We start from the raw sequence: 21,396 nt of genomic DNA, 5'->3' as shown, positions 1-21,396 counted from the left end.
GTGAGAGACAAGGAGTTGTTTCCCAGACTGGTCTTTGCAAGTACACAACATCCTCCAGCAGACAGGGAAAGTCAAGGAAAGGAGATTTGGTTTTCTAAGGGTTTGAATTTGCCAGAAATAGAGACATCCACACTTCTCAGGTGGTGCAGCAGCCTCTCTGCAACACCCCATCACTGCACAGATCAAAAGTTAGTCAAAGGAACAAGAAAGGACAGAAAAGGAAATTTTAGTGTGGGCCCACTGTGGTGTGATTCCACCAGTAAACTTCCAAAAAAAAAGCTCTTTTCCCTGAATCTTCATCAATTTGGGTAGGACACATCTTTACACATGGTAACACATGGCTTTGCTATGCCTTTGTTATACCCTTCTATATCTGTATTCTCCTATTCAAGCACAAAATGAAAATGCAATTAATGCAATAACAAATTAAAACACAGTTTGCTCCCTGATTGAAGAGATCCTGGCCAAGTCTGAGCTTGAAACACATTTTGATAATCTCATAAATTCCTGACAGAACATTTATCAAGGAAGAGGCACTTCAGAGAAACAGGAGTTGTTTGGGTCCTGTGAGCAATTTGCACAATTAAGGGCTCCTGTATTACATTATAAAAGTGATAAAGTTCTCTAAAAAATCTAAATATATTTACATCACCTCTCTCTGATGATGATTCCAATATAAAAATAACCTCATTAATGCTGACAAGAATGCAAACCTAGTCTCTTGAAAATGTGAGAAGACCACAGGAATCCCAAGTGATCTCACTTCCCTGCCTTATTGGAACCATCTGTGTCTGCTGGTAACCTCAGACCCCCTACCCCCAGGTCTGACTCCAAAAAACCAGAATTTCATAATCTTTTTGTGCATCTCAGCCTCTCTGGGTGCACCTCAAAACAGGTCCTGAGCATCCCTGGATTTTCCTTCTGCTCTGGGCTAGGAGAGGAGCTGTAAAAGGCATCCTGCACCCCATGGCAAGGATTGCTCCCTGCTGGGGCTGGCACTGTGAGAGCAATGTCAGATCTGTCTTTACAGACAAGCTGTGGGTCTGAGAGATCAAAGAAACAATGGGATGGATTCCACTGATTGGTGAATGGAAGAAGAGATTTGCCTTTGCAAACAAACTGTAGGTTTGCTGAATGAAACTGTATTGGAAGATGAAAGAAGCAATGGGGGAAAAATTATGAATTTTGTAAGAATTAAAAATTAAAAGGGAGGGTTGTACATTAGAGAGGAATCTCAGGTGTTTGGGAAGTCTGTGCCTCTCAAGTACCTCAGCCCATGGGGAAAGAGAGAGGGAAATGCAGATGGGAAATTGGGATAAAAGGAGGCTGCATCCTCCAAAAATTGGAGAGACCCAGGGGAATGCCCCATGGCCTCTCCCTTTATTCCAATAAAGCAAAAAGGACTCCTCTGTCTCCTTTTTGGACACACAGCTCTGGTGTTTGTGGATTCCTTTTCCTGACCATTGGAGGGCACAGGGAGCAGGGCAGGGCTGGAATGCCCAGCCCCACCATGGGACCCTGGGGCAGGGATCCTCTTCCCTCAGTCCCAGGGACCCCTGGCAGCTGCAGCAGACAAACAGCAGCAATTCCCCAACTCAGGGCTCCAGGTGGAACCCCTGCTTCATTCCATGCAAGGAATCTTCTGAAGAGCTCAGCTCGAGTGCTGGAGGGATAAAGTCACTGACTGCAGCAAGGGATTGCTTATATATGAGAGTGATGTAACCCTGGGACTCAGTCCAACTCCTTTCCAGGCTCCAAAGCAAACAGAGATGCCTTCCAGTTATTTTCATCTGGCTTCACTTTTTTATCTTGATCAGTGGGCAAATTAAGGAGTCCATTCAACAGCACTGAGTGTGAAATGTGTTTCCCTTTCTCCAGAGAGGAGAAAGCAGGAGGTGCAGACTGCTGTCAAAGCAGCTGCTCCTTGCAGCTCTCAGGAATATCATATTATCAGAGGTGTGCAAACCCCAAGCTGCTCTTTACCCTCCACACTTGCTGCCTGTGGGGGTTTCAGTGTTTCTGCAGCCTGAGAAGGTCCCAGGTTTGATCTGCTGGGATGCTCTGCTCAGCCCTGGCTCTCTCACCCAGGCCATGCCCCTGCTGGCAGCTCCTCCAGGCTGGCACTGTGCAGCTGCTGCTGTGCTGCTGGATAACCCAGAGGTGTTTGTTCAGAAATCCCTGCAGCTCTGGAATAGCTGCTCCTCTTCCGGTGACTCCTTTGTTTGGGCATTTCCCTGGGTAGATACGAGGCACTTCCAGGTCCTTCTGCAAGATTTTCCTCTGTGCCAACAAAACTATCAGCTGGAGTGTTTGGCCTCTGTGCATGATGGTGTGTTAGAGGACATCAAAGCACTTGCTGGTACCCACTGGCAGGTTTTAGTGAGCTGTTTGTGTTTATCCCATAGCAGTGACAAAACTCCCAGGTGAGGTCACCCCCAAGAGCACAGGCAAATCCAAGCTGAGAACAGGGAGTGTCCAAACAAAGGAGTCACCTGAAGGGGAACAGGTATTTCAGCAGCTCTAAGCCTGGGTGCAATCCCAACTTTCCTCCCAAAAATCAGAATCAGTGAAGGCATTTTAGCAAATCTTCCCTGGGGAGGAATAAAATATTAAACCTTTCAATTCACAAAGAGGTCCTGTATTCACTAAAAATGCTCACAAGGAACCAAATGCTACAGGCCTGTGATTCTCTAGCAGAAAATGACATTTTTCCTGTGCAGTTGAGTTTCTTGAACAGTTCTGCAGTTACTAACACTTTGGGACAAATGTATTCCTGAAACAACTCCAAGCTCTTTGTTGATTCATGTCAGGGGTGTGTGACTGACTGCATAAGACATAAATCTGACATTTTCCACCACAAGGGGAATTCAGCAAAGGAAAAATAACAGAATCACAGAATCATAGAATCACAGAATATCCTGATACCCAACCTGACCCTCCCCTGACACAGCTCCAGCTGTTCCCTTGGGTCCTGTCAGAACATGCAGGAATATCCCTGACTATCCATGCAGTAATATCCCTTATTATCCATCCAGGAATATCCCTTACTATTCATACAGGAATATCTCTCACTATCCATGCAGGAACATCCCTGACTATTCATGCAGGAACATCCCTGACTATCCATGCAGGAGTATCCCTGACTATCCATGCAGGAGTATCCCTGACTATTCATGCAGGAGCATCCCTGACAATCCATGCAGGACCATCCCCCACTATCCATGCAGGAGCACCCCCTGCTCTCCATGAGCTTTGCTCCTGTCCCTGCTGCAGGTTGCTCTGTGCTCCACAGGCAGACTGTGCTGGGCTCCCCCAGAGGTCCCTGCACTGCACAGCTCAGCCCCAAATCCACAGCAGCCAAACCCCACAAGCAAAGCTGCCAGATGTGAATGGAAGTTTGCTCCTGAGCTGTCAGGGTGGCTGCCCCAGCCCCAGGGGCAGGCAGGGGCTCTGTGAGGAGGGGCTGGTACCTTGTCTCCTGGCTGGGGACGCATCACGGACACGCGGTCGTATCCCTTCCGCAGCAGCACCCACAGGGCATCCAGCTTCCCCTGCAAGGACAGCAAACAGGTGTTGGTGATGCTGGGGCCCAGGGCAGTACCCACACCCCAGTGCCTGTAGGAGATCTGCAGAACCATGTTTTCTGTCACTGACAGCCCTGTGAGCTCGCTGCAGGGCAAAGGAAGAGCGCTGACAGGTAACAGCACGCCTGGCTTGCCAAAGGTAAGTGTGACTCAGACACCTGCTGGGCTCAGGGACAGACTCATACCTCCTCAGCTCCAGGCATCACAGCCAGCAAAACGTTAAATCAGTGCAGACAGTGAGCAGTGAACTCATGCAAAGCCTTCCCCAGCTGCTGCACCTCCTGCTCGGGCTGAGCAGTTCCTCCCCAGCCTCCATGACCACTGCAACACGTGAGAAACAAATCTCATGGCTCAAAACAAACTGCTGGGGAGAGCTGAGTGAAACCCCATGTCTGTGAGAGCCAGGAGAGCTGAGCCCCAGGCAGGTGTGGTGGCCAGGTCCCCTCCCCAGGTCAGCTCCCAGGTGTGGTGGCCAGGTCCCCTCCCCAGGTCCCCTCCCCAGTGCCCCCTGCAGCAGCCCTGCCTTGCCCAGCCCTGCAGGGCACTCTGAGCTCAGGGCAGCAGCTGTGCCCTGCCTGGGTGGGCTCCCAGCCCACACCACGGGCACAGAGCTCTGCTCCAACCCCAGCGTGCTGGGAGCTCCTGCAGCCAGAGTCTGGCTGATGTGTGGTCAGACCCCCCTGCATTCCCTGCAGGGCAGCCCAAACATTCATCCCTGACTGGAATCCAGCAGCCAAGCCTCAGGCTGCTCCCCACATGAGCTGAACGAGGCCAGAAGGAGCAGCCCAGGGCTCTGCAATGCAGAAAAATTCACCAAATCACCTGCTTGAAACATCCACCTGCTGCTGAAGGATTTCTGCTCTGCCCCCACTCTGACAGGCCAGGGTTTCCTTTCCCAAAAGGACTCAGCCCCTGGGACAGCTGCAGGAGGGTCTGCACAGGTCACAGACAGGTCACAAAGCAACATTATTTGGTCCAACCCTCTTCACATTCATTTAATTTGATCCTTGGTCTGTGAAGAACTCTATCCTGAGATTTGTAGGAATTTCTGTTTTCTGGAGGATAGAATTTCTGTCTATTGTATTGTCTACAACAGGCAGTATTTATTAATGTTTCCATGATCATTGTTCCCAATGCTCTGAGTGGTATTAGAGCATTAGAACATTAGAATGTTCTCTGATATTAGAGCAGGAACCCCAAGCACAATCCCTGCTAGCAAACTTTTCTGTACCTGCTGAGATAAGCCACTCTGAGAATATATAAAGTTATCCCCTGCTACAAAACTATTTTCTGCAGATAAGAGCATCAAACCCAGACTGGATCCAGGAACTCTTGTCTGACCACCCTTTCCTGGAAAAAAGGACTACAAAACTCCTGTGAGGGCAGAAATGTCCTGTGGGACAGGAGGAACAAATGGAAATGTGAGCTGGATGCTGCAGAGATGGTGGGGAAGAGTGGGATCCTCACTCAGAGTCAGTGTCTGGGCTGCAGTACAGGGTGTGGCCAGAAATGTGAATTCTGTCCCCATCTGTTGAACCAGGTGTGGCAGTGACCCTGATCTCCTGGCACATATTCTCTGCTAATGGGCCATCTTTAAACCAGCTGGGCAATCATCTTTATCTTTCCCATGACCCACCCTTCATCCAGGAGGTATCACCTGCTAATGGCACATTGTTTAACACTGGGTGTGGCAGTGATCTTTATCTCCTGGCACATATTCTCTGCTAATGGGCCATCTTTAAACCAGCTGGGCAATCATCTTTATCTTCCCACAGCCCATCCTCCCTCCAGGAGATATCTCCTGTTCATGGCCAGTGAGTCCCAGTGCATGACTGATAAAATTCCATCATCCCACTGGGAGATGCTCCAGCCAGGGGAGGAGCCAAGCCTTTCCTACCCAGATAAAAACTGAGATTTTGGACACCAAGGCACCTTCTTCCCACTAGATTCCAGAGGAAAACCAGACCCTTCCACATCATCCCTGGACCTTCAGAGGAAACTGCACCTTCTCCAGGAGCACTGCTCCAGCTGAACCACATCTGCCACTGCAGGAGGATGCAGCCACCACTGAATGGGACTGCTGCCACCACCCTGACTGACTGACGGGTGTCAGCTTGGATTCTGACTCTGGCAGGGTTTGGGATTGTTCTTTGTAATACTGTATTTCTATTTTAATTTTCCTAGTAAAGAACTGTTATTCCTAATTCCCCTATCTTTGCCTGAGAGCCCCTTAATTTCAAATTTATAATAATAATTTGGAGGGGGGGGGTGTTTACATTCTCCATTTCAAAGAGAAGCTCCTGCCTTTATTTGCAGACACCTTTTCTTCAAACCAGGACAGTCAGACAGATGATTTTCCTGAGGGGCTGCTCTGGCTGTGTGACCTCCAGACTTGACACCTGGGGTGTTTGAGAGATCCTTTGTGAGCCCAGGTCTCTGGTGTCTGCCTAAAGACTCCTTTCCATGGGGGCAGGGTCCTTCTCCTCCCCCATCCAAGGAACCATCAGGGCCATCATCCCCTCTGGGATCTCTATTCCAGCATGTTCAACCTGTTTGGCACTTGCAGGGACTGCCATGGGTGGAGGCAGACACATAAAATGACTGCATGGAACTTGTTTCCATAGGATATTGGGAAAAGACTACCAAAGGTGAGAGCCAGGAAACTCTGTGATTCTCAAAGGAAGAAGCAAGAAACTTCTCTGTCAGATTCTTCTGACTTTGGACAGCAGAATTCCTTAGAGCTGAAGGAAACCATCCCTTCTATTCCACTCCATCTTTCCTCTGCAGCAGAGCTGGTTGAAGCTCTTGATCTCCTGTCCACTCTGACAGCTTTAAGAAATAAGCACCTTTTTCTTCCATTTCTCCTTTAGGAAAGCAGAGGCAAAGTGACAACTTTCCATGGAAAAAAAAAAAATTCCTTTTTACTCTGCAGTCCTAATTTCCAAGAGCCTACCATGATTTCTTGGGAAAAGCCAAGAGCTCCATCTTTGGGAGCCTCTGGGACATCTGTGTGGAAGAGAGGGAGTGTGCATCATGGAAAGGATGATGGTGGAAGGAGGGAAATGGCAATGCTTTCCCTTGGAAACAGAAACCCTCCATGGGCTGTGCCTCCCTGTCTGGAACCCAGCTGGAGCACGAGGTCACTTGGAGATAAAAAAAAAAAAGGAAGGTCTGAAGGCAAATAAAGCCTTGAGTCCTACTGGATCTGAAGCCCAGAGAGAAGAAACAGTCGGGGCAGATGACAAATGAAGGATGCACAGTTCCAGCCATGGAATTTCCTCTGAATTAATGGTTAATTCAGCCCTGCACTGACCCTGAGTTACCTCAGTGCTCCTGAGACCTGTTGCTGTGGGGCAGAGGCACTTTGGAGCTGTCTGTAAACCCCAGTGGCCATGGCAGCTCTGGGAGAGGGGACAGGAGGGACACAGGCTGGGGACACCAGGGACAGGTGACCCAGGCAGTGCTGGATCCCTCCACGTGGATTCCTGCACTTTCCATGGTGCACACTCCCTCTCTTCCACCCAGGTGTCTCAGAAAACCTGCAGCAGGCACTCAGGGTTTATGTTTGCTGGTGAACATGGTGCTGGATGAAGCTTTGCCAGCCTTCATCATTCTTGCCTCTCTGATTCACTTCCACCTCCATTCTGTGCTACCCCTCCCTGTCAGACAAAATGAGGGTTTGGAGAGGTTCTTAAGAAGTTTTCAGATTTGTTATTCCCCTTGGATTATCTGCACTGGCTTTTCAGACAGATGAAATGACATTTTAAAAGCAAGATAATCCAGTTGGCACCGTGCTAAGAAGTAACAGCAGCAAATCAGAATAACAACAACAAGAACCCCAATCTGTTAAGTGTCAGTGGTCACATTTGGTAGCAAATAAATCTCTGGAGCATTTGAAAAAAAGCAATCTATCCACTCTCAGCTGTCTACCTACTTAAAGACTTGACTCAGGGAAGATTGAAAAATAGAGGGAAGAAGAACTCCATCATAAAAAGCAGAACATTCTAAGTAGGGGCTGGTATTTGTGCAGTGTGGAGGAGCCTGTGACCTGCAAGAAGACTGGTCCTAAAATGTGAATTTCCTGGCTCTTTACCAGGTTCAAGCACCCTTGGTTCACAGTTTCTGAAGTTTAATTCCTTGCCCTTCTCCTTTACCCATGATTTTTTAAAGCACCATGTTTACCTGCTCCCCAAAGGTGCTTCAACCAGCCCAGTGGAGGGGGTGGAAATTTAACATCTGCTTTATCCACAGCACACTTGGAGCATGGGGATGAAAGAAAATTCAAGGTGACAATCAGGCATTTCCTATGGGTGAGGTCTGTGAAATATTCCCCCCAGAAGTGATGAGAGCCTCTCTGCTATTTTAAAATCCAGACTGGACAAAGCAGGATGGATCCCAGCCAGGGCTGCCCTGGCTGAGGGTCCAGCCCCAGGCACCTTCCCTGCAAATCCATCTTGTGTGCTCACACCTCCAGGACATGACACTCTGCCAACACTGCAGATGGATTTTGCCAATTTTGTTAATTCCTTACTGCCCAGGGAGAGCCAGAGCAGGGCTCTGCTCCACAGGAATGATCCTTCCTGGGCTTGGTGAGTGCTGATGATTGTCCATGAGGAAAGTGTTGGAGACAGTTATCCTGTCTCCATCCACTTTTTGGGTGCAGCTCAGTAAGGGGTGTGGTGGCAATTAATAATTAGGTAAATTCTTGTCCAGGCTGCTAAATACTATCCAGATGTGGAACACTCCAAAGTTTTGGCAGTATTTGAACACAGTGTTTTGGACTGGAACTGTCCCCATCCTGCATACAGTTGGAATAGTAGATAAGAGATATTTCTAAAGGAATTCAGAATATCACCCATGAGATGCTGCTAATATTTGTAGGCGCCCTTATAATTGAATTCTTATTGTTATGAAGCAAAAGCTGCTCCAGAGTCAGAAATGAACCTCAGCCCCACATACATTGAATCTTCTCTCCAAGCCTATCCTGAACTTTGGAGAATTTCCATCCTGGACACAGATCTGCAACAAACCTGACTCCTCTTTTTAGAGCTGATTTCCCATAATGCAGAATAAATCCTGAAAATTCACTGAAACAGCATCAGGTGGGGAAGGGCAGAAACTCAGCAGAATCTCTGTGGGAAAGGACCCAGCTCTCAAGGAATGAGCTCAGGTGGCTGCACCCACAAAGCCCCAGCTGCCAGAGCAGCTCTCTGGGGCTCTTTGTCCTAAAATCAGAGTTTCTGTCAGCTCAGCTGCAGGAACTGGCTGTGCTGTGTGAGTTCATTTCCAGGAGCAAGGAGAACCTCCCAGGTGGGCCTGGTGAGCTTTCCAAGTGTCCTGATGCAAAGTGGCAACACAGCTTGTTCAGGAACATGGGGCAGAAATGTAGGATTGGGGTTTGCTGCACTCCCCTCTCTGAGCTGGGATTTGGGGTGTGCTGCACTCCCCACCCTGAGCTGGGATTTGGGGTGTCCTTCATTCCCCACTCTGAGCTGGGATTTGGGGTGTCCATTCCCCACCCTGAGCTGGGATTTGGGGTGTCCTTCATTCCCCATTCTGAGCTGGGATTTGGGGTGTCCTTCATTCCCCATCCTGAGCTGGGGCTGCTGCCTCCCCCCTGTCCCACCGTGGCACTGAAGAACCCCCACAGACACATGCTGAAGTCATTAAACACGACTGCAAACACCCAGGCTCTGTTTATGGGATGATAATCTTGCAGGGGAAAAGAGAGAAGGTGCTGCACCAAGTTTTCAGGGGGGCTCCTGTTTCCAGAACTCTGGAACCCAGCCAGGCTCCCCAGGCATTGCTGCCATTCCTGGTTTGAACCAGCAGCAGGGTCAGCACAGGAGAGCCCAGGCTGGAGGCTGCCCTGGCTCCTGGGGCCCCACCTGGGGCAGGTGAGGAGCCAGGGGCAGTGCAGGGAGCCCGGGGGCTCTGCAGGGTGGGACATCTCCAGCCTGGCTCACAGCTTTGTCTGGCCCCACTGGGGATGCTGGGCAGGAAGGAAACAGGACAGCAAAGCCTCTGTTCTCCTTGAGAGGCCATTTCTCATTTCCCAGTGACACAGCTCCCAGACCTGAGCAAGCAGGTCAGAAACTCCCAGTGCCCCACGTGGCTCCTTCCCCAGGCACCTGCTCAGGGGCTCCCTTGGGCACAATTACTCCAGCAGCACCTGGGGCAGGGCTCTGGGGACAGAGTCACCCCTGGGTGTGACCCTCATCCCCCAGCAGGGTCTCCTGCACACCTGGGCAGGCTCTGGGGACAGAGTCACCCCTGGGTGTGACCCTCATCCCCCAGCAGGGTCTCCTGCACACCTGGCAGGGCTTTGGGGACAGAGTCACCCTTGGGTGTGACCCTCATCCCCCAGCAGGGTCTCCTGCACACCTGGGCAGGCTCTGGGGACAGGTGTCACCCCTGGGTGTGACCCTCATCCCCCAGCAGGGTCTCCTGCACACCTGGCAGGGCTCTGGGGACAGATGTCACCTTTGGGTGTGACACTCATGCCCCAGCAGGGTCTCCTGCACACCTGGCAGGGTCTGGGTGTGATACTCATCCCCCAGCAGGATCTCCTGCACACCTGGCAGGCTCTGGGACAGATGTCACCCTTGGGTGTGACACACCTGGCAGGCTGTGCTCACCTTGATGGGCGAGTACCACTTCCGAGGGGACGAGGGGCGCCGCATGCTGCTCCCGAGGTTCCTGGGCTCAGGGAACTCGTATTCCTGCTCTGGCATCTTCACCCTGGCATTCTTGGCCTTCTCCAGCTTGGCACCTTCCTCGGTGGAGCCCTTCTCTCCCCAGCGCACCTGCAGGGAGAGGCCAGGCTGTGTCACACCCCTCTGAGCTGCCTCTGCTCTCCCAGCCTCCAGAGCCCAGCTGAAGGGCAATGCACAGGCTGTGGGGTTTGTTTCTAGCCTGCAGCCCAAATTTTGAACTTGGCCTTCGTGGTACTATATGAGATTTGTGGGAGTGGGAAAGCTTTTCAGAAAAACTAAAACAATTCCCTTGCAATTTGTATGGCAGTGCTGCCCCATATCCCAGGCCTGGACTGGGACATTGCTGGTCCCAAGATGGTCCCAAACTTCAGAAATCTATGTTTGGTTCTCAAATATTCCCACAGAAACATCATCTGGACTCAGATGCACCAGGAAAGCCTCCAGAAGGTGTGCCTGTCTCCTGAGCCCCTCCATGGGGAGCAGGGGATGGATTTCCTCACCTCCATCCGTTTGATGCCACCCACTCCTCGCCCACCATAGTAAGAGGCATCCACTGTTGGCCATTTCTTCTTTGGCAGCCCATCATCATCTTCCTCCTGCAGAGCAGCAAGGGGTGGCACTGTCAGGGCAGTGACAGGCATGAAGGAAGGAGCACTGTCCTGTCCTTTGCGCCTGCAGGGCAGGTGAAACTCTGCTCCCTGCCTTGTTATTTCTGAGGATGTGTGATAATTGATAAAAGATTTGTGTTAATCATAAAAATATTGGGGTTTGTATAAACCAGAATACTTAGGTTTGAAGTGAAGCATGACACTAAAAAGGAAAATATATTATGAAATAATTTTGTTTTAAATCCCCCTGTTATCAATATTATGTTTCTATATAAGTTGTATCTACTGACAGCTTGCAAAACAAGGTTTTCACACAGCCCAGCAGATTCTGCAAAATCAGATTTCCTGCTTTTGTGTAATCAATTGCAGCCTATCCCTGAGACCAGACTTTCTGATTTCTGCCATTCCTTTTCTACCAAGACCAGAGGTTATCTATGGGACTTGACAAATTGTCTAGAGACTTCACATTGTCCAGCAAACCCACAGATCCCCACTGCTTACCTGGCAGAACTATGTCAGAAAAAAAATAACAATTATTGATTATGATGAGAAAACCAGACTATAAAAGAAGCTGCAAGCCAAAGTTGGACAGAGTGTGGAGTGGGCAGTGACCCCTCACGTTCCCCAGAGCTGCTTTGCTCTGTCTGTATAAAATAAAGCAATCTAAATTTTGCTGAATATTGAGACTTTTGTTTCTCATTTATAACACTCATGAAAGGACAAGATTTCCTGGTAGGAACACCACCACTTGAAAGGAACAGTCCAGCTCCTGCAAAAGGAGATTTTGGGATTTTTCATTCCCTTCAGCTGGGGCTGGGCAGAGGCAGCTGCTGCAGGGACCCTCCAGGGTCCAGGTAAATCCCATATTGGAGTTCAGCTCTGACAGGATGCAGGGAGAGGGTGAGAAAAGGAGTAAATTCTCTCCTGAGTGATGGCAAACTTGGGGTACCTTTGGAAACAACCCCAGTGAGAAATCCCAGGTTTATTGAGAGGAGCTGGCCCAGAGGAACAGGATGGGAAAGCCTCGTGGAGAAATCCCAAAAATAGAATTAACTCCTGGAAAGAACCTGGGGCTGCTGCCCATGGAAACCCACGTGGCTTCAGGGAGCCCTGTGGCTTGTGCCAGAGAGAGCCAGCCCTGTGTGAGAAATGAGGTTTAAATTCAGCAGCCACAGAGCTACACGTGCCCAGCACCTCATGGTGACACATTCACATCTAGGTGAATTGACAGAACAAGAAAATTCCCTTCAGTTTATTTAAAATGAGGCTGCAAAAGCTCTAGCAAAATTCAAGGTATTTTAAATTCTCTACACTTTGTAAGGTCAGAGTGTACAGGGAGCTCTTACAGTGCCTTTCCCTTTAATTTCTACAGTTCAGGCTGTGAACTGGCAAAGCAGAAAAGCAGAGTTCATCAAAAACGTGAAGTATTTCCTGTGAAAAACGTGGAGAGAAAAGAAAAATGGTTCCTCTCTCTTTTTTCTTCTTCTTTCTTTAATTTTTCACAGGGATTTGGCTAAACTCCAAAACTTAGGAGCTTTCCAAAACTGGAAAAGCCAAAAATACTTTGAAATTGAAACTCCCCATCAGGAAAAATGAAAAACTGGGTGTGGAAAAAAAAAAGAATCAAGAAGAACTCCGGTTTTCACAGCAACCAAAAGCATTTCAGTTTATCAAAACACACAGAAACTGGGCTGCAAAACATGTCCTGGTCTAAGGGAAGGGTGAAGAATTGGTCACAACCACCAGGTTCTTCTCTTCAGAGCTGACCTCCCTCCCTGGCCCCAGGCAGAGCTGCTGAGCTCTTTGCTGCAACCCAAGAATTCAATATCTCTGCATGAAGTTTTCCATCAGGATTTTTTTTTTTTTGTTTAATATTAAAAAAAAAAAAAAATTGGAAAAGAAGCCATCTAAATATTTTCCTTCAGCAATTCTCTTTCTCTCTCTTCAGCTCAGCACAGACTGGACTTCTCACAACAGGAAATACCAAGGTTTAGGAAATTTTCCCCACAAGCCCTTAAAAGCCCTGCAAGTCCAGGACAACAGCACACGCACAGAGAGGCAGCACGGACACTTGAGAAACAAAGGAGTCACAAGTTTTCTGCAGAATGAGCCTGTTTACATGCTGGGAAGGGCAGGGCAGGTTTTGCAACACGAGCAAGAAATCCCCACCAGTGATGTCCTACACACTGAAAATGGGGCTCAGGGCAGGGAGCAGCAGCAGGAGAAGGGAAGAGGCACCCAAAGCCCAGACCCAGCACCCCAGTTTGTGCCAGGGATGGATTCCCATTCCCTGCTGCTCCACCTGCAGTTTCCCACCCATGGACACCTGGGGAGCTCCAGCTCTGACCCAGCTGCAGCAGCAAAAACAGCCCTGGAAAATCCAAGTGCATTTAAGGATGCTGGAAATTGACTGTACAGAACTTGGCAGCTTTCCACCCCCAAAATCTGCTTTAGATGGAGCTAGAGTTTCTTGTAACAAATAAGAAGAAGCAGGATAGAGCTGCATTTCACAGTCAGGGATCCAGACTCATAAGTGCTGGATTGCAGAAAACAAAGATCTGTGTTTATCTCAGAGGCCAGGCTGGGCTCTGGATACTTTGACCCTGACCTGAGGGAACCTCATCTGTGGGTAACACAAGGATAATTCAGGCTCCAGAAGGGACATCTAACCACTCAGGGTAAGAATTCAAACTAAATTTGGCCAGATATTAAAAAAAAAAAAAAAAAAAAAAAAAAAAATTGGACAACTTACCCCTCTCCCCACCCTTATAATTATTTTCCCAGTTGTCTCTGCAATGCCTGAATTTTGTCAGAATTCAGCATTTATAGAGAGCTCTGCCTGCACCAAGGGTTGAGCCACATCACGACAATCACTCCTCTGTGTGAGAGATGCTGTCATCGAATTTCAGTGTTGAGGGAACACAGAGGCAGATCCAGCTGTCCCTGAGACTCCTTCCTACCCCTTCCCCCAGCCCTGGAATCATTCCCAGATCCCATGGCCACCTCTCAGCTGCTTTGTGACACTTTAGGGGACACCTTGCTGTTCCCAGGGAATGTTTCCTCCTGCTGGGAAGGTTTTGGTTGTTTCCTTGGTAGCTCTAAAGGCTCCCCAGAATTCTCTCTTCTCCAGCCTCAACAGCTTCAGCTCCACACAAGCTCATCCTTGAGACACAAATGTTCCTCCAACCAGCCTCTGGTGGCCTTGATCATCACAGAAAGTCCCATTTATCCTGGCCCAGACCCCTGGAGGCTCCAAGAGCAGAGCACTGTGTGTGTCCAGCTCAGAGGGAGCCCTGCTTGTGCTGGAAGAAGGATCTGAGCTGCTCCCACTCCACAGCTCACACACTGACTGCAGGAAGGTGAAATTCCTATCAGGCCATGGGAGTCAACACCAGCATGGGATTAAACCCAATTCCCACTGCACTGCACTGCACTGGCCTGCCTGGGATTGCACATGGAATTGGCTGTGAAACTGAGATTTGGCATGGAACCGAGATTTGGTTATGGAACTGAGATTGGGCTATGGACCTGAAATTTGGCTATGGAACTGAGATTTGGCATGGAACTGAGATTTGGTTATGAGACTGAAATTTGGCTATGGAACTGAGATTTGGCCATGGAACTGAGATTTGGCTATGGAACTGAGATTTGGTTATGGAACTGAGATTTGGCCATGGAACTGAGATTTGGCTATGGAACTGAGATTTGGTTATGAAACTGAGATTTGGCTATGGAACTGAGATTTGGTTATGGAACTGAGATTTGGCTATGAAACTGAAATTTGGCTATGGAACTGAGATTTGGTTATGAAACTGAGATTTGGTTATGGAACTGAGATTTGGCCATGAAACTGAAATTTGGCCATGGAACTGAGATTTGGCCATGGAACTGAGATTTGGTTATGGGACTACTCCATGGTGTAATACCTGCACCTCATTTATTGCCAGTGACAGCCCCACTTTTTTTTTTGTTGGTTTTTTTTTTAAATGCCTGTCTCTTGGAAGGTTTCTTTTCCCCTCCTCCCATACTTCCACAACTCATTGTAAAAAGGGACTACAGGGAAGGAGAAGCATTGGCACAGCACTGGGACCTGGCTTCATTTCAGGAATAAATTTCCTGCCTTGGTGTCTACAAAGATTCCTATCAGATCCTTTCTCTGGAGCTTGTTTTGCTCCCTCCCCAGCATGGCTTTCCAAAAGGAGCAAGGAAAACAATTTGGAAAAGAACAATGAAGAGCAGTAATTGAACTTGGTCTAGTGGAAGGGGGTGGAGCAGAATGATCTCTCAGGACCCTCCCAACCCATTCCATGGCAATAACTGAGGGTTCAAGCAGCTCTCCAAGCATCTCTGGATGTCCTTTGGGCATCCTCTGTCCTCATGAAAGCTGTGGGAGGGATCAGAGCCCAACAGGGAGTGTGGGTCCAGCTGAAATGGGGTTCATGCCTTGGCTGCACTGTGGAGTCCCTCCTGTGCCTCCAGGACAGAGCTGACACCCTCAGGGCTGTGCTAGAGCTGCTCAGGGGCCCTTTTCTCCCCAGCACCACCATGAGTGCTTGCTGAGCTGTGGGCAAGAGCACAGCAGGCACCAGAATGATCCCAGCACAGGCTGGGATAACTCAGCCACCATCCCATTGCTGGCTTGGCTCTGCTGCCACACCAGGGATGTCTGTGGATGTTGGGAGACAGAGCAGAGAAAAAAGGGGCTAAGTGATGAGGAAAGCTGTGGGCATCTGTTTGAGCTCCTGGCTGGCTTTGCCAGACTCCAGGGAGCTTTGTGTCCCTGGATTGCTGCTGTGGGAGCAGCTGGAGCCTGGGGTTCCTCTGTGTGTCCAGGACTGACAGCCTGGGCCAGGGAATGAACAGAGAACTGCTGGAAGAGCCCTGCAGCTGGGGTTCCTTGGTGTATTTTGAGGATGGGTTGCTGTAGCAGAACCAGCTTCAGCCTTGTGTGAGCCTCTGCTCTGAGCTGGGCAGAGCTGCTCCAATAAACCCAGCCTAGAGGTGATGGGCACAATAACAGCAGGGCTAGAAAAGCCTTCCAGTTCACTGGAGTTGGAAGAATGTGGGTTTGATCACACTAACCACAGGCCAGAAAGGTGCTCCTGGCTCCTCCAGCACTTCCTTGGCATTAACCCAATCCTTCCTGGCCTGGCTGACACCATCTGTCCTTCCTCAGCATCCCGAGCTCTCCCAGCAGCACAGTGGGAGCTGACAACATTTGCAATTTCCCAATTAATTAATTGGGAGTTTCTGGTCAATCATGGTTTCCTTCACCAACTCTGAAGTGTCTCCAGTGTGTCTCTAAGGGCCTCTGAAGCAGAGTTCAGTGAAACCTTTGGCAGGTCTGACAGCAGAGGCTGCTTCCCCCTCACTGCTGCTGTAATGCATTCTCCTTCCTCCTGTGGGCTTCAGCTCCCAAACCTGCTGATGCAAGAATTCCTCCTCTTTTTTCTTTTCTTTCTCTCTCTTTTTATTTTTTTTTTTTTTTTTTTTTTTTTTTTTTTTTATGGCCAAGAATTTCGTGAGAAGGAAAAAATCCAACTCCTGTAACCCTGCTGCCCAAGGGAGCAGCAATCCCTCCTGCTGGAGAAGATTCCTGCAGGGGAGAGGGGTATCTGCAACACCTAAAAACCTGGACTGTAGAAAATCAGCTTCATCTTCTTTTTGTTTAGAGCAAAGTAGGAAAGCTTGAGGCTTTGATCTTCTGAGAATGCACTGTCAGCCCCACTCTGTGGACCAGCCTCTCCAGCAGCAAAGGCACCAATAAAATTTCTGATTTCTCAGCACTGCCCTGATGCTGTACAGCTTCTAAAATAGCAAAAACTGTATTTTCCTTTCTTAAAAAACCTCTGTCTGCTTAATGTGCACGTTGGCTCTGGGATGATGAGCTTAGGGGATGTGCTCTGGTGGGAAGCACAGGTGAAATTGCACCACTGGAGCAGGGGCACATTGTACCATGGGTGTCCCAGCCCTGGCAGTGTCCCAGCCAGGCTGGATGGGGCTTGGAGCAGCCTGGGACAGTGGGAGGTGTCCCAGGGGATGGAATGGGAAGGTCTGTGAGGTCCCTTCCAACCCAAACCAGTCCATGAGTGCTGTAACCAAACCCTGCCACCCCAAGGTTCCCAAAGAGGAGAGTAACAGCTGAAATGTCCAGATCCCCTCCTGGACTGATGAGGCAGCAGGTAAAGCACAGGTTCTCTAAATGACAATTTTGGCCCCCTCAGGGAACAACCAAAGCCTGGACAAGTTGAATTTCAAGCTGCAACTGTAATTTTGCAGGGACTGCTCTGCTTCTGCAGCACTTGCTCGGTTGACAAAAGATTTCCTTATAGGTGACACGTCTTCCCCTCTTAGGGGATGTAATTTCCCCCTCCAGCTCTTGGCCAGGGAGCCAGCATTCCAGAATGATGTATTTTAATTAATTTCAGCAATTGAATCCCTTGGCTTGGAGGCATGTGTGATGCAGAAGAAGGCATGTGCAATTGGTTCACATTTTCCTTTCTATTCAGAGGACAGAAGCTGACAAAGCTGGTGGATTTTCACACAGCCCAAACAAAAGTGTGCTCAGGGAGATGGGCCAGTGCCTGCAGAGGGAGGCAGAGGGGCACTGGGTCCAAATGCAAACCCCCCTTTGTCTGGGAATGCTCTGGTTTGGGATTTGCCTCAGATCTGTTTTGAGGTGCCCAAGGTGGAGGTTCCAGGGCTGGCCCTGGGCAGTGCAGGAGAACCAAGGCTGCATCCCTGCTCCTGAGCTTTCCTGAGCCTTGGCTCAGCCCACACTGCCTGGGCCAGGTTCATGGAGAGCACACAGCTCTATTCCACAAGCTTTGCGACTTGCAAGCTGAAGCAGGCAATGGGTTTGAGCAGCAAGCAAGGCAAATCACTCTGAGCACAGACCTAAGGCTAATTTCACTTGCATATTCAAGAGGAACTGATCCAAACCCAGCGAAGTCAGTGGAAAAACTCCCATTGCCATCAGAGTGCCCTGCACAAAGCCCAGGGATGCAGAGAAATCCCACGTGGAAAACACTGGGAGAGGACAGAGACTCCCTGTGTGCTGAAAGCAGAGAAAGGGCAGATGGAAACTGAGCATGATTCTGGGCACAGCCTGCTCACAAATGGTGACACAGCTTTAACCACTTGTGGCAAGGCTCATCTAAAACCTGTAAGCAGAGCTGAGATGGAATCTTTAATGTTGGTTTAGCATTTGTTGATTACTCTCCACTAAAACTTCCCTGCCTGTGCAGCTTTGCTGGTGTTGAGAGGATTTTCTGGGGTTTTCCATCTGCCCTGAATGTGCCTCAGACACTGCAAGGACCAGCAGCTTCCTTTCCTCACAGCAGCTGTGCTCCACTGGGAGCACTGGGAGCTCCTGCCAGGAGTGGTTTTGTATCCCAAACACCAAAATAATTTTGGTGCCATTCCAGGAGGGCAGCTGAGCACATGGTCAGGCTCCACTAACTTCAGAGTTGAACACAGGCTGGAGGGCTGGCCCTTGTGTGAATCACAGCCTGACTGCTCTGACCAGGTCAGTGCTGAGCTGTCCTCTCCTGAACTCACAGACTGAATCACCTTTTGTGAGGAGACTGATCCAAACTTTGTCCTGCTCACCAAGGAGAGCTGGGGTCAGTGTCACTCACCTCACTGTCCTCTGCAGGAGGTGGGGGAGGCTCCTTGATGATCTAGAAGGATTAAAGAGAAAGAGAATCATAAATTCATGCTTTGCTCTTCAGCGTGATTCAAATGCCACCAAAAAAAAAAAAAAATCCAGAGGAGAAACCAACAGGATGTGCTGCTGGAACACCTCTGTTGCAGCCCAGGGGAATCAGGGGTGGCTCTGGGTGCCACTGTCACTGAGGGGGAGCAGGGGGTGTCCCAAAGCCCTGCCAGAGACATTCCTAATGACAGCTGCCACCCACACTGCTCATCAGGTGAGGCAACAGAAAATTCAGTCTGACACCCCTGATTCTCCCAATCCCAGTAGTTGCCACAGTCAGTGCTGGCTCTAAGCACTGATGAGCAACCACAGTAAAATCAGCATCTCCTTCTCCTTCCCTCTGCACACGTGTGCAAATCCTGCCCCAAATAATTTACTGTCTGAACAAAAGCTGGAAAGCAAAACCAACATGGAGCAAAAAGCCCTGGGGACATTGCAAAGCAGGGATCACACCCTGCTCCCAGACCATTCATCCAATATATCCAATATATCCAATATATACATATACATATATATAGATATATATCTATATATCTATATATCTATATACCATCTATATATCTATATATGTATATATCTATATAGATATATAGATATATACATATACACATATACAATATCAATATATATACATGTATGGCCCACTGAGGTTTCTAATAAAGCAGAGTGAGGCTGCAGCCTGGTCCAGGATATTCTCCATAGGAACCATGGCAGCTGATGTGGGTGTGAGGCCATTATTTCATGCACAAAGTTTGCATCCAGGGCTTGGCAGGCAGCTCTGCTCCCAGAGCCTGCATCCAAGAGCAACAGGGAGGTTTCCAAGGGAGGACAGTGACAGCAGGCACGTCCAGAGCTGTCCCCCAGCCCTGGTGCAGCTCAGCCTGCACAGCCCAGGGTGGGATTTGCCCCAGGGTGGGATTGCCCCAGGGTGGGATTTGCCCCAGGGTGGGATTGCCCCAGGGTGGGATTGCCCCAGGGTGGGATTACCCAGGGTGGGATTGCCCCAGGGTGGGATTGTCCAGGGTGGGATTGCCCTGGGTGGGATTTGCCCCAGGGTGGGATTTGCCCCAGGGTGGGATTACCCAGGGTGGGATTACCCAGGGTGGGATTGCCCCAAGGTGGGATTTGCCCCAGGGTGGGATTGTCCAGGGTGGGATTACCCAGGGTGGGATTACCCAGGGTGGGATTGCCCCAGGGTGGGATTTGCCCCAGGGTGGGATTGCCCAGGGTGGGATTGCCCAGGGTGGGATTTGCCCCAGGGTGGGATTTGCCCCAGGGTGGGATTGCCCCAGGGCTTTGGGTGCCTCTGCACCAGGCAGCTCCTGTGCACACCAGGCTGGGGGCAGGGGCTGTCTGAGCACCCCTAAAGGTGACACTGAGTGTCCTGAGGTTGTCCTGGCATGGGGGACACCCATGTGGGCTTCAAAATCACCCTAAAACAACAACAACAACAACAACAACAACAACCAAACAACAGTCAGACAAAAAACCAAAACAAACCCCAGTCCCAAACAGCAACAGCTTGGCCATTTAAATGCAGAAAGGGAAAATTGCAATCACATTAAAGGCCCCAAAGATATAAATATTTACAGCAATTCCTCTCACTCGTGTTTTTCCTCCTGTGATGAGCTCACTGTTTTTATTTTGCTCTGCAGAGCCCCAGTCATGCAATGTGGCCATTAATGAGGAGCATGTGCCTCTGGCTGGGGAGGAGGCAGGGCTGCACTGCTGTGTCCCAGCCAGGGCAGGGAGGGGTGCTGGGCTCTGCCACTCTGCTCTGGCCATGGGCTCCTGGCTGGGGGACCCTCAGGGAGTTGCAAGGTGGGCATTGGCCACAGGCTGAACTTGGTGATCTCAGAGGCCTCTTACAACCTAAATGATTCTGTGAAAAGCAGATGAAAAGTTGTCTGCATGCCACTGCTCCTCTGTGGAGAGGAAATCCTGGATATCAGCATCACCAGAGCTGTCAGATGGAGACAGCACCATCTCTTCTTCAACAAATACTGACAGTGTGCAATGCACCAAAAGGCACAGGAGATCTTTCCAGATTAATTTTGGCCATTCTGATGGCTGGTATTTGCCAACACACCTCCTTTTGAACCAAATCCCTGAACAGACACTGAGAGAGCTCAGATATCTGATCCAAAATGCACCTGCTGGAAGCTCCTGGGTCCCTCCTGGAGCATCCCCTGCTCTCGTGGAGCTCCTCTCATTTACACTGGAATGGAACTTCAGAATAAGCCCAACTTTGGTCCAGCTGAGCATCCAAACACTTCTCAGCCAGTATCCCTGGAGATTACACACTTGGAAGGGAGGAGAGGGATGGGATCCATACATTGGCATTCCTTCCCCTATGCACACACGTACACACACACTGACTGACTCTGTAAACACATCAGTGTTTTCTATCACAGGCCAAGAGGGGAAAAAAAAAGACATTCCTTCCATTTCTGAGTGCTTTGCACTTCTAAGAGCAACTGAACTCCCTGTAAATTGGCAGCATGGATTGGTTAATTTGGACAAGGCTAGAGGTGGGGGAGTTCAGTCTCCTGGGCCTTACAGCCTGTATGACCTTCCAAAGTTCAAATCTTACAAAAAAAATCTCATTTCTGACTCGCTGCCTGGACCTTCCAACAGCACAAATCTTTTCCTTCTCCCTTTTGGATTGTTACAGTCACAGCTCAGTGAGCATGAAATCCTTACTGTGGGGCACTGAGACCCTTCTACTGGGACACTGAGATCCTCTTTGGGGCACTGAGATCCTCTTTGGG

The 21,396-nt window shown here is 49.5% G+C and overlaps 1 protein-coding gene across 1 annotated transcript in view; it reads right to left on the bottom strand.

Annotated features, from left to right (window-relative positions):
• Nucleotides 1-21,396, bottom strand: part of ANTXR1 (ANTXR cell adhesion molecule 1) — a gene marked incomplete at its 3' end in the record, with an annotated part of 75,190 nt that overhangs the window by 6,477 nt on the left and 47,317 nt on the right. The window contains exons 14-17 of the mRNA XM_079329031.1: nt 18,549-18,590; nt 10,801-10,896; nt 10,223-10,390; nt 3,471-3,551 (exon numbers count right to left, since the gene is read on the bottom strand). Of these exons, the coding sequence (XP_079185157.1) occupies nt 3,471-3,551; nt 10,223-10,390; nt 10,801-10,896; nt 18,549-18,590 (387 nt within the window). The remainder of the gene's footprint in view (nt 1-3,470; nt 3,552-10,222; nt 10,391-10,800; nt 10,897-18,548; nt 18,591-21,396) is intronic.

The sequence above is a fragment of the Erithacus rubecula genome, assembly GCF_903797595.1.
Source record: "Erithacus rubecula genome assembly, chromosome: 29".
Taxonomy (NCBI): domain Eukaryota; kingdom Metazoa; phylum Chordata; class Aves; order Passeriformes; family Muscicapidae; genus Erithacus; species Erithacus rubecula.
The sequence above is the reverse complement of the archived record's forward strand: the minus strand, read 5'-3'. Positions and strand labels throughout refer to the sequence as shown.